The sequence below is a fragment of the Sylvia atricapilla genome, chromosome 5, assembly GCF_009819655.1.
Source record: "Sylvia atricapilla isolate bSylAtr1 chromosome 5, bSylAtr1.pri, whole genome shotgun sequence".
Lineage (NCBI taxonomy): Eukaryota > Metazoa > Chordata > Aves > Passeriformes > Sylviidae > Sylvia > Sylvia atricapilla.
The window spans coordinates 3,141,330-3,154,762 of record NC_089144.1 but is presented as its reverse complement, the minus strand read 5'-3'; the positions used below and the strand labels follow the sequence as shown (position 1 = coordinate 3,154,762).

Below are 13,433 nucleotides of genomic sequence, written 5' to 3'. Positions count from 1 at the left end.
TGGACCACAGTGAAGAATCAGACTTCAGTTTATTACTAGTTTAATATAACATTGTAATAAATGGTGCAGATGTAGTAAAGCTGAACATTTCTTTCCCTTCAAAAATGTTGCTTATTTCCAATGAGCAGAATGTTTGATAATACAACACTTGTTTGTCTAATCTTCTCCAGCTTTTGCCAAAAATCAGCATAATTTCTGATGCCAGTGTTCTGTGATGTTATCTTTAAAACTTCCCACGGGGGTTACACATCAACAGAAACCTTTTTTGAAATTAACAATTTTGCAGAAGCTAAAGCATCTGAAACTGGCTTATTGAAACAAGCAAAGGGAAGAGAATTAAAAACAAGGAATTAAACCAATCAAAAAAATCTGATTTTCTAGGATGTTATGCTAAGAGATGGCATTTGCCAGTAGAAATGACAATGGACATTATTGTCTGCCATGTTAAGAAAGTACCATGTTGGTATGGATCATGGAATCATAGAAAAGTTGGGGTGGGAAGGGACCTTTAAAGATCATCTAATTCCCACCCCCTGCCATGGGCAGGGACACATTTCACTGGGACAGATTGCTCAGGGCCCCATCCAGCCTGGTCCTGAACACTTCAGGGATGGGACAGTTACAACTTTTCTGGGCAACCTGTGCCACTGTCTCACCCTCACTGCAAAAAATTTCTTCCTTATGTTCAGTCCAAGTCTGTCTTCTTTCAGGATAAGACACTTTCCCTTGTGCTGTCACTATGGTAAAAAAGTCTCTCTCTGTCTCTGTTACAGCCACTTCCTCACCCCACTCACCCTTTACAGATTGAAAAGCCACAAAAAAAATCTCCTTGGACTTTCTCTTCCTTCTCCTCTCCTCCCTCTCCATCTCCCTCCCCTTATAAATATTGCAGGTAAGGTCAAAATTAGATTTAAGAGGAAAATCTGAAGTGACATAGTACCATAATTCAGTTCCTGAAATGCAAGTATATACATGTTCCACCAAGACTCCACCAAGATTTTATAGTTCCTCTCACATCCAAGGTTTAATGGAAGTTCATACTTTATAAATGTGGCACACATTTAATTTGAAATCAGTTATTGGAGCTTTCCTTTCTCAAAACTTTCTGAAAGCAGCAGAAATTTAAAAATGAAAATAAAGATTATATGTTTTCTCACTATTTGTTTTCTTCTGCTGTGTGAAGAATCACAGCCTACATTTACCTCTTGAGATAATCATCTTATGAATGCTGTACTTTCATGTTTGCGAGAAGGCTTTCATTTTTCTTCTTAAAGGCTCATTTTAATTGCTAGTTTGGTAAGGAATGTTTTTAAAAGGCTAAAAGATATATAAGTACTGTAGCTTCCCATGTTTTCTAACTGAACAAATGTTTGAAGAAATTTATCTTATACCTGGAAAATAATCTTTTTATATTAGCAAAACAATGACTGACTTGTACCTGTTATGTTTTCCTTCAAAAAATTTTCTTCCCACAGGTAATATAGAAAAGTATATTTTGTGGTGAAAGCAATAGAAACCTGTAGGTGTCATCTTATGGGGTTCTGCAGAGAAATACGAATGCTTTGGTTAGTTAATGGCACCTTGCCAACATTGTTACCTCCTGTTTACATTCTCCTGGTTTCAAATGTATTTCACATATATTTGTCTGTACCCAGTCTTTTCCCTTGATGCTTTTTTGGTGTGGAATCCGTTGCTTGGCATTTCTTTCTAATTTGTGACCAGGACTGTGAAACATAATTTTTGTCAGCCACAACTCTCCAGCAAGTAACAACACACACAAAAGCAATTGTAGTGCATGGCATGAGCATTACTTTAAAAAACGAAAAGGACTGTCTTTTTTCTAAGTTTTCTATTCTGCAGCACAGGGGAGATGGCTATGAATGCTTTCAGTGTTTTCCTGGAAATAAAAAGACACTTGCTGTCTTCACCACAAAGGAGGAATGCCCATATTGCTGTCTTTCCCAGTATGAGGGATGCCTGTCTGTAGATGACATGTATCTTCATTTATGATGTATCATTTATCTCCTGGATAAAAATGATCTGGCAAAGGTTTCTAGCAGCTGAGAATGAGTGGAAGAGTGGGAGGAGGGAATGAGACCCAAAAAATCTATAGGGAAACAAAGCTTGTTGCAGTCCTGTTCTTATGATATGAAACTGGCTGGAGCAGCTGAGAGGATTCACATTGGAGACATATAGAATTTGATAACAGAGATAAAGGAAAAATCAAATCATAATTCAATCTTTTGCTCTATTTCCACCAATGTGGGACATGTTTGAGAGTGCCTGTGTTTATCTGTCTCAGCAGGGTGATTCAAACTCCAGTGTTTGATACTGAGGCTATTGCTCTATCCTGTGGAGAAGGACACTTCTAAAGGGCAAATTGTATAGAATTAGCCAATGAGAGTCATTAGACCAGCTGTGTCTTTTCAAACATCCACTTCTCTTTGGGCTGCAAGTGACTGAGTTCAGTCTCTGCCAGGCACACTCATAGTTTGAGATGTACCAAGACTTCCCTCAGTGGTTTACCACTTCAACTCACTGCTGGACTTTTTCATCTGAGTTACAACTGCCAGGAGTTAGAGAGCTTGTGCCAAAGTGGAAAACAGATTAAATTTACTCAAAACATCACAATAGTCACATGTCCCGCCTTTCCAGCAAATACTATTAAAATCAGATGAAGGAATAGACTAAGTAAGATTCTTTTCTCAGTTTCACTCACTAAAACTGAGTAGAAGAGAAAAATAAATAGCATGAGAAAATCAACAATTCTGGAGAGACTCTGAATATTATCTTACATGTAAAAATAAGGGAGGACTCAAAACAAGGAAGCAGTCTAGACAAGGTCGTGACGTTAATACTTTTTTCCCATTAGTACAGGTAGTTGAACTTTGCCTCAGCAAACACCAAACTGATGGGACACTCCTGGGGACTTGGGGGATATTTTATTTTCAAGCACTGAGGCATAGCTGAGAAGTGATTCAGCTACCTGTGCTGGGACAGTTCAGTGCAGACACCTGCTTTCATGCATAGAAATTTTTTCAGGTTACCAAGGAGACAATTCAATTTCAAATACTGTCAAAGTGGAGAACTCATTAGAGTATCTGTGTTTTACTAAAATAGCATGTTTCATTTGCCTAGTGTTTTCTGTGTAACATTTTGGGTTTCAAAGTAGAAAGACATAAATTGTCCTACAATCAATGGCCATAATCAATTTTAGCTGCTGAGTTAGGATAATCTGAAGGCTGTACTATACTACCAAACTTGTAGGACCCTTCTGATGAGGAAAGGGTCGAAGTCACTTGTGGGATAGATAAATCATGTGTCTAAGAAGGGATTTAAATCTTTTGCACAAGGATTTCATCTATTGGGATGAATCCTTTGTCAGTTGTGGAGGTTAAAATTGTACAATAAATAAATAAAATTGTAAAATAATTCTTGTATCAGTTCTGGGGTGGAGACAGGAAGGTATTTAGGCCTCAAGTATTTCCCATAGCTTAAAGGGTATTTTCATTGCACTACCATGGTTTTAGTTTTTAAACATATCCTCTGACTGTCAAGAACGAGAATAAATGTAGCAGTCTTTGTTACATTTGTGAAAGGCATTATGGGACAAAAAGTTTGTAGTTCAGAAGAGATTTTGGCGTGAGGAGTGCTGAAATTCATTTCTGTGTAGCTATGAATCATTGTAAAAAAAGGCACCTTTATTCTCCTGTAACTTCAAGTGAGCTACCACTGTGAGACGCACTAAAAATTATTCAGACCTCATGTCTTATTAAACTGAACTACTTTTGTTGCTCCTTGATTTTTAGAGCATCTAATTCTGTAAAAGTTACAGGTAGTTATGTTCCCAGAATAATAAAAGTACTCAGAATGCACAGCCATAAAACATCATTGCCCTCTTGTCAGGAATAAAACAAGGTAAGAGTCAGAGAAAAGTCAAACCAAGTGTGTGTGGTATCCTCTCTTTCCTAGACTTGACTTCATTGGGCTGCAAGAATGGGGATTCCAAAGACAGGAAGGATTAAATGCAAGAGATATTTCTGTCCTATAAAGAGACTTCTAGCCTGTAAATGGCCATTTAAAGTAGTAGGGCTTGTTGAGATAGGACAAGGGGTCATGGTTTTAAAATAAAAGTGGGTTGATTCAGGCTAGTGCTAAGGATTTTTTTATGAAGGTGGTGAAGTACTGGAACAGTTTAGTCCAGAGAGGTGGTAAATGCCCCAGGCATTGAATGGAAACCTTCAAGATGCTTTGATCAACCTGATCTAGTTGAAGATTGTGCTCCTGAAGATCCTCCCTGCTCACTGCACCAGAGGGCCTTTAAAAGCCACTTCCAACCCAAACTATTCTATGATTTACAGTAGGAAAAGGAATCAGATTCAAACTGTCATGAACAACTCAGCCTCCAGCTGAGTATGCAATTGCATTAGCCTATGAAGTCAGATAGATGCACACATGCACACAATGTGCACATGTAAGAGTGTGTTCAAAACCTTCCCCTCGAGGTCTCGCAAGTGTCTTGAAACCTTTCTTCCTCACTGGCTTTATTAAAGGATAAGGGGGATCCATGGAAAGGAGGATCCCTAAGTCTGAAGCTCTTTGAAGACTATGCTCCCTATTTGAAAACTGTCCTGTCAGAAAACTCCCAGTTCACCCTAGTGTTGATATTTCAATAATTACAGTGGCTGGTTCAAAAACACAGCAATCATTAGAAATAAGCCTCATTGCGTACGAACTGTAATCAGCAATTTGAAACCAACTGTGATTTGGATTTTTTTAAAAAGGGCTGTCGTGCTGTTCATCTGTTAAGTCCACCGAAGATAGATTACATGTAATGACATATGTCATGAAAAATACCTCAGCTGAAACCCATGGGATCTTAATTTTTCAGTGTATGATGAGATTCAGAGTTGTTTCACTTATGTAGCTTAGCTGAATGTAAACCTTCAAGCTGACATTGACACATGAAGAGAAGCCTCTTTAGTATTTGTAAGACCTTGGCACTGTGGCACCTCTTGTTGCTAGAAAGATCATTGAGGTCTACTATAATGTATGGATTTGTTAATGTCACTAATAAAGTAATGCATGTGTTTTATCCTGTAATATTTGGAGCTTTATGCTTTTTATCATGTCACTTACATGGAACCATGAGAGAAAGACAAGTCTTATAACTTGAGTACTTTGATAACAAATAAACAACCCAAAATATATTTAAATGTCAAGCACTTTTACAGAATGCATGAGTGAGGCTTAGGTAGCACTTAACTGCCACCACTCAGACTTTAAAAAATGGTATGGCTACAAAAAGAATGTTTGTTTATTGCAACTTTCATACAGAATACAGTTTTACAGATGTATTTCTTACAATTTCAGTTTGAAAATCCTATTAGGAAGTATATTCACGTTTAGGAACCAAAATACTTTTGCTTTTAGATGCCACTTAATTTGATGCTTAACCCTAAAAGGCACTGCTGTACCAGCTTTTCTGGAGATCAGTCAATTTGGTTCAGGGAGAAACAGACAGTTGTTTGTGCTGTCTGCATGTGAACATGAATCTGCACAGAGGTCCTTCCTCAGGAGTCTGAATAAACCTCTGTATTAATGTGACCATGCAATGTTTTCATTAGAAATGCTCATGCACAATACAGCTCTGATTTCAGGAACACCACTGTCATTTTGGAGATTGAAAGGAGTGGAATTATTTCACTGATGTGAGAAAAGAGTACATTATTTCCTCAAGTACTCAATTGCTGTATGATTGAAATGAAAGGAAGATGTTGCTTCTGTAATTTTCCTCAACACAACAGGAAGACAGTCCACATTGTCTTTTCAGGCTGGTGCTGTCCCTCAAAGCAAGTTGAGCTTTTTTACATATTTTAAGGAATTTTTAGTGCTTTCTTGAAGAGTAGATTGGGCTCTCCTTCTTTTTATGGTAATATTTGGCATAGTATTTTTATTTCTGTGCAATTATACAGTTGCTTTGTAAGGTCATTCAGAATCCATGGCTTTTTCTTCCCTAAGATTGCTTTGAGAGAGCACAGTTTATTTGTGATGTCTGAAGAGAAAGTGTCTAATGGAAAAACTTTGTAGGCTGAAAGACATTAAAAATGTTTGACTATAATAGTGCATAACAGTTTATTATATCTCTACTTTTCTGCCAAGGGCCAAGTCACCCAAGGGCACTTCATAAAAAATTATGATCTGAGGCTGACATTGCAGACAGACTTACCACCTTATCTTCAGGTTAATGTGATAGTGTTAGCCAGTGCTTAAAATCATGCCTGACAACAATGTCACTGAGTCATCTGCCAAGGCACTGAACATGTTTTACTTCAGTATCTTTTTCAGTATAATAAGGATTACTGAGAGATTTCCTACTTAGCACAGAACTGTAAAATAATTTTTCGTTCATAATACGGCTAATAAAAAGTAATTTCATAAGAAAAATAAATGTTGAGCAGAACTATAATTAATATTGTTAATATACTAGCTGAATACTTCTTCAAATAGAAATTTCTGGCTTCTGTTCTCATGGTGTGATCATTGTAATTTTCTTTTATGGTGTTATGGAAGACCAGAATTACCTTCTTTTTGTAGATGATAACAAAAAATAAACTCGCACTGAAACGCCAGATTTTTCCTTTGTATCTGTGGGGAACTGAGGTCTTCTGGGAGGTAATTTCACAGTTCCTCAATTTTCTGATTTCTTAGTTAGGACCATGACATATTAATAACTTTATTGTGTGACAAGGGAGCATTGTGATTGCAATTCAAAAGTAGGATGGAAAACAAACAAACAAAACTAACTCCCCAACACACTCAGGAATATTCAAACATCACTATGGAAAACTAATTTTTTTTTCCAGCTGGAAACTCACAGACTCTGTAAAAAAAATTCCATTGGATTCTGCATTATGCTGCTGTCATTTGAGCCATGTTGCACACACTGTCTAATCACCATGTGGCCTATTGGTGTAGAGGCTTCTGTCAGCTCAAATAGATGGCACAAAGTTAACTCTACTGTCATTCCTGTTTTCTTGTCCAGATATACTGTGTTTTTTTTTTCTAAAAATGCTCTTGCTGCAGCGTCTTTGTTACTTTTATGAGAATGAAGTTTCATGGACATTGTGTTGTTTCTACCATCTACTCTTAAGGTTATAAACCCAACAGGAAACAGCCAAACTCAGCTATAATTAAAAAACAACCTAAGCCAAGGATGCTTTTGATGTTCCCTTTCCACTAGTCCTTTTAAGACAACTACTTTATTTTCCTTCTTATATGAAATCAATGTAACAATGATTTTTATGTTGTTGTTTCTTTCCTTCCCCAGATGTACATCCAGACAACAACACTTACTATCTCCATGAGTTTAAGTGCTTCTGTGTCTCTGGGCATGCTCTACATGCCCAAGGTTTATATTATCATTTTTCATCCAGAGCAGAATGTTCAAAAACGGAAGCGGAGCTTCAAGGCTGTGGTGACAGCTGCTACAATGCAAAGCAAACTGACACAAAAAGGAAACGACAGACCAAATGGTGAAGTCAAGACTGAACTCTGTGAAAGTCTTGAAACCAACAGTAAGTCATCTGTAGACTTGGTCAAGAGTGGCAGCACATCTTAATAGATGTACGTTCACAAGAATGCACTTTCTTTTAATAATAAACTTAATTATTTCTGTTGCTTGTTCTGCATGAATCCAGAGATGTGTCAGAATTCATGTACTGCTGAATGCAGGAATGTCTAGAGTTGTTTCAAAGAAATTGATTTTTCACAGGAGGCTGGTAGGAGAAAATAAAAAGCACAAGCAGATTTTGAAACGCCACATCTTTTAAAGATTCTTTGTTTTAGCTAGTGCTATTTTGATGTGTTGTACATTGCTGTGCCAGTGGTATGTCCTGACAGTTCATGAGGTGTATTTATGGTCATCATTGTATATTCAAAACTCAAAGGCTGTTGGAAAAAAATCTGTGATGAAAACAGCTAACATTGTTTTTATTTTGCAGTCAGATAGGGAAGTGAAAATAATACTTTTTACATTTCTACTCTGATGTTTGTTGGATTGTTCATTTATCACAACTCATGAGTAACATTTCCCAGTAAAATGCTTCCCATCCAGGTTTTTGTTCTGGTCTTACTCATCTTGGTACAAATTCATAATTCGTATGGAGCTTAATCATTAAATGTTCTGGTATACCATAGATGTTTAATGGGAAAACAATTCTTCCCCATGTCAGGGAAGTCCTTGACTCTTGCTACATCTCTAAGTTGCTGTGGTATAGAAGAAAACAGAGGTTATAGCTCCCATTCCACCACGTGATATATCATCTTATAAACTGGACTTCGTAATAACAAAAATAATCAAATATGAGCAAAGACATCCACCAATGCTTAGAAACGGAGAATTGTTTTCTATTGAGAAGTTAGATGTCACATTAGATGGGCAGCAGCTGTGACAGCTAAGTTTTTCAGTGATTTTACTGCAAATGACATGGTTTATTTTTAATTTTTATTGCTTTTGGATGATGTTGGTGTTTAAATAGTACTGTTTTGGTTAAGCACATTGAGACAAGGCAGTAACGAGTTTGCACTAAAATATTGCACTTATTTCTGAAAAATGATTCCCCCCCACCAGGTGAAATCTATCAGAGTTTGCCAGATTGAAGAATATATAAAAGTAGTCCATAACCCCACCATGCTGTAGTTGCTGATGCATGGACAATAGTGAGTATAAAGTGTTTCCCTGGAAAAATTCATGACCCTTCAAAATGAGTAAAACTGCCAGTGAATGATAGAATTATACAGCTTCAGATTATGACATGTAACAAAGGACAAACAAGAAAAGCATAGAAATTCTTTGTGGATCAAATAATAAAATGAGAATATGAAAGACTCAGTAATCTTACAACTCTTCTAAAGTCACCAAAAGAAAACCCAGAAGGAAAAGAGACATGGATTTTGCTGAGTGTGCAAAATTATAAACTTCCAAGGAGAGGATAAAGCAGAGTTCTCACAGTAGGGTGAGAAAGATTGTTAATAAGAAAGTCTTGGGTGTCTGATGTTTATCTACTGATAAGAAATTAAGAAATGCTGTGACTGGTATTCCTTAAACTATGATTATGCATAATTTATTGAAACAGATGCTACTGGAAGCAAGTCTGCTTCTCCAGTAGTGCATGTCTGCAGGGTAATGCTCATTTACTGTGCTCAAAACAGGACTTCAGCAGTAACACATCTACATAATTCTGAGCTCACTGGGAGTACATCCTGACTAGGTTTTCATCCATCATTATGCTTCATAAGCAAAAATTCAGTCAAGTCATTTGCACTCCAGAAAGCTCTCCCTATGTAATTGAGTTCTAGGCCTCAAGATGGATTTCTCTCTTCCCTGAAATTATTATTGTCAAAGCTTTTGAAGGTCCCTGTGAATTTTAAGTGCACAATGAGCATAGGTCCTTTCCACTGTGTCACTTGTAACAACTTCTTGACACCACAACATTTCTTCTTGCACTGACTCTATGTGAGATAGATCTTTCTTTTCAGTGATAGCATATGAAACTAATTGCAAAATACCAGTCTACTCCTGGTACAGCAGAAGTGGGCAGTGAATGTTTCCCCCCATTTACCAACCACAAATACCAATAATGAAAGCAATGCTCATAAGCAGGTGAGAAACACGATGAGATGGTCACATTATCCCTTTTGCTTCCCCTCCAGAGACAACTCTGCTCTGATTTGTCCTGTTCCATGTAACACACGTTATTCTATGTTGTCTTCCACATGCATATGCTCATGGATTTATTTGTGGGAACAGGTCCATATTCAGTGGAAAACAAGGTGTTTCTGGGAACAGGATTAAAAAAACCCATTTGGGTGTGGTTACAGAAGGCAACAACAAATGCATTTAATGAATATAGGTCAGATGATAACAATCATTCTACATTGCTTTAGATCCTATTTTATTTTCTTATTCTTGTTTTTGTTTCGTTCCAACAGCAAAGTAGTAACTGGATCTGTAAAAGAGTGTTTATTCTCAGAAATATTTTGATTCAAATCCCTTGTTTTTTCTGGCCATCTAGGCTTGCCAAAAGTGGTTCATATTATTATTGTGAAATGCTAACAGTCAAAGAGCAGGACACCAGCTGCTGAGGCCTTCAGGTCCCCAAACATGAACTCTAGACTTATCCACAGAACTATAAAGACACATGCAATATTTATAAAGTAAAAAACCCACAAACATTATTTGGAGATGAGATTAGTTTCAATATATCTCAAACTATTCTCTACATTAAATTCCTGTATTATAATTTTGAAGCAGAAACACTCAGAACTCAGATAGTTTTTGTTTCTTGATCAACTCTAGATTAATTCTATCAAAACTGTTTAATCCTCAGATACACAACAAAGTTACAGCAATTTAACAAATTATATCAACTGAGTTGTGGTAACTACTATATTTGTATTTTGTATTGTATTCTTGCAAATGTCCTCACATAATTTAGCTTACTGAGCTGTGATAAATCTGATTGTGTTGTATTGCTATGGGCTAAAAACATTCACATGTAAAGTTATCACAGAATTCAACTCATACAGAATAATGTGGTAATCTCACTAAACCTGATTATATATCTGACCCTATTTTCAGGTATAGGGGGAAAAATGAACTCTGATCTTTCTGTCCTTTTGTTCCCAAGTATGCAGAGCTTTCAGATGTGCATTTGTCTGTTGTTTATTAGCTGGGGAAAAAAAAATCCCTCTATGCTTGAAGATCTTGCTGCCATTTCATCAGTCCTGCATTATTTTGAGTAGGAACTTAGCAGGCCCAAAGAAAAAAAATAGAATCCTCTCAGAAATCCAGCTGTGGGAGCATGAGAGAGTTCAGACAGGAGCAGTACATCCCATCTGAAAGATCTGAAGGATGTAGATGAGGCTATATTTGCTTCAAGTGTCCCAATACATGCAAATAAAGCTATTTCATGTTGGTGCTCAAATATTGTGATCAGCTATGAGAAAGACTTGCTTTGCGTGCCAAAAGCAGTCCTTTCATGAATTAGCTTTTTCCAGATTCAAACTACTGGAACTGCCTGTGCAAGTGAAAGTAAGGAAGATTGCATTTTGCAGCTTTCATTTGATTATTTATCTTTATATATACATTCTTATGGAAAAAGTTTATAGTAATATGTGAATTAAATGGTCTGGTTCTGTTGTGTCTTAAAAAAAAATGGCAAATGCAATATTAGATTCCAATTTCTCAGAAAATCTAAGAAAACAAGACAAAATTGCAGGTGTAAACTTATTTATACTAACCACTGATTATTTGCATCAATTTCAGTGATCCTTTATTTAGTTTAATGTATGATGCAGAATACAGAAACTGTCATTTTTCAGTTTCTGTAGTCTGTTCCTCACAAATCATCAGTTTGGTGGGCTGAATTTAGGAGTTAGCATGAAGAATGCTTTTCCCATCTCTCTCAGCTGCTCTCACCAGAGTCTATATAGAAAAAGGAAAGTAATTGAAGAAAGGTATGGAAATAGAAAATTTGAATCTATAGACCAGGGAACCTTTGTGTCATCCCATTATTTTCATCTTGCCAGCTGCAATCTTCACTATCATAAACAGAACATGTCTGTAGCAGACGGAATATAAAACATATTTAGAAAGTCAAATTCCTCTTTATGCAGTGTAACATAGACCTTATTATAGAGAAAAAAAAAAGAGACTCAATCCCCCAGCAGTCTGTTTTTTCCATGTACCCAGCTGATTTAAAATTAGAGAGCTAACTATGAGACTTTATGTAATAACCTCTTTCCTCCTCCAACCATTACATTAACTTGGAGTGATATGACTTGAGATGTATTTTTATAGCATATTTTTTATATTTCTTAATAGCAAAGATATATGAGCTAGAATCTGAAAAAAACTTTCATAAAAGATTCTTAGTTGTTCAGTTTTGCAATAGTAGAATTGTTTAATTATCTCAACATATTGCCTCGTCTGAACAAGGAGTATCAGGTTTGATCAAAAGAAGACATGATCAGCTGACCATCAGCATAAGGAGACCTTAATTTTCTCCAAATATTTTGTTCTGTAGTTTATCCGCTCAGTTTCTCTAACTTGGAGAGGGTTAGGCATTGTTCCTTTCAAGGAGCATAAGTCTCCTAGATGGACAAACCACCACTAGCTCCAAAGTTGTGTTCAACCAGTAGAAGAGAAAGAAAAATCCAATCTCTAAAGTAAAAAGTGTCTATGTCAAATTCAGACAAAATGATACCAGGTGTTGAAATTCTGTTGTGGATACGCTTAAACCACTCATTATTTTTCCTTTTTATTGATCTCTTCTTTCCCAAGTCATAAACAAAATAAATGGTCATGAATGCAGAAACTGAGATCCAGTTTATACACTGCTTATATACATCCTTAAACATCCTTTATTCCATGAACATGGACCATATTGTTTGGAAATATAGTAGGACACTACCGGAGTTCAAATGCTACATATGGGGTTTTTTTCCTCCTCTTTGATTCTAAAAATCCTGAACTTTCTTTTTTGTTGTTGTTGTTTGCTTTTGGTTTTGTTTTGGTTTTTTTTTTTTTTTTTATTTACAGCCTCCTCTACCAAGACAACTTATGTCAGTTACAGCAATCAGACAAACTGAGCAGGGATGACATTCACTGGAAGATCTGCAGGACTGGATCTTGCAAACATAGACTTTACCACCACCAGAATTCAGTCTTGAAAATATCAGTAGACTGCATTCAAATCGATAGTCAGTCTCCTAAAGAACAAGGATTAAACAAAAGCAAAAGGCACAAAAAGACAGGGGAAGGAAAAGTCCAGTTTTATAACATAGAGACAGAGTGTCAAGCTTCTGAACTGTTCACTCACAAAAGGAAGCAAATCACAAAAGGAAAACAAATGTTAGCTTGTGAAAAAAAAAATGCTGTTGAAATAAATCATGTCTGATGTTATATTTGTAAGTACTTTTTTGTGATTGTGACAATTTCCTTTCCTGTCCTACATTGTTCAACTCGTAAAAGAAGATGAGTTTGTTTCTTGTGACGGCTGACTGAATTAAGTCCTGGGTTATGCTACAATAAATGCAATGGTCAATGCATGCTAATTTTTATACAAAATAATTTATTTCTAATAATAAAGGAATGTTTTGCAAATGTTGAGACTTGTTTTGTTGCAGTTTTAAGGAAAAAAAAAGAGTCCTTATACTGTTGTCTATTGTTTGTTTAGAATGTGCAGTAAAGGTGGGTGTACAAATAAAATACTAATCATGGCATCAGAAGAATGCAGTGTAAACTCTAAGCATGTGTGTGTGTGTGTGTATGTGTGTGTACATACGTGCATGCCTGCCTGCATGTGTGTGTGTGTGTGTGCTCAGCAGTGTGTGAATTTATTTGTTCAAAGCTTTGTGACTATATTTTC

The 13,433-nt window shown here is 36.4% G+C and overlaps 1 protein-coding gene across 1 annotated transcript in view; it reads left to right on the top strand.

Moving 5' to 3' along the window:
• Positions 1 to 13,168, top strand: part of GRM8 (glutamate metabotropic receptor 8) — a 258,772-nt gene extending 245,604 nt beyond the window's left edge. Inside the window, exons 9-10 of the mRNA XM_066319014.1 lie at positions 7,331 to 7,577; positions 12,605 to 13,168. Coding sequence (XP_066175111.1) covers positions 7,331 to 7,577; positions 12,605 to 12,654 — 297 coding nt within the window. The 3' untranslated portion in view covers positions 12,655 to 13,168. The remainder of the gene's footprint in view (positions 1 to 7,330; positions 7,578 to 12,604) is intronic.
• The last annotated feature ends 265 nt before the right edge of the window (positions 13,169 to 13,433 follow it).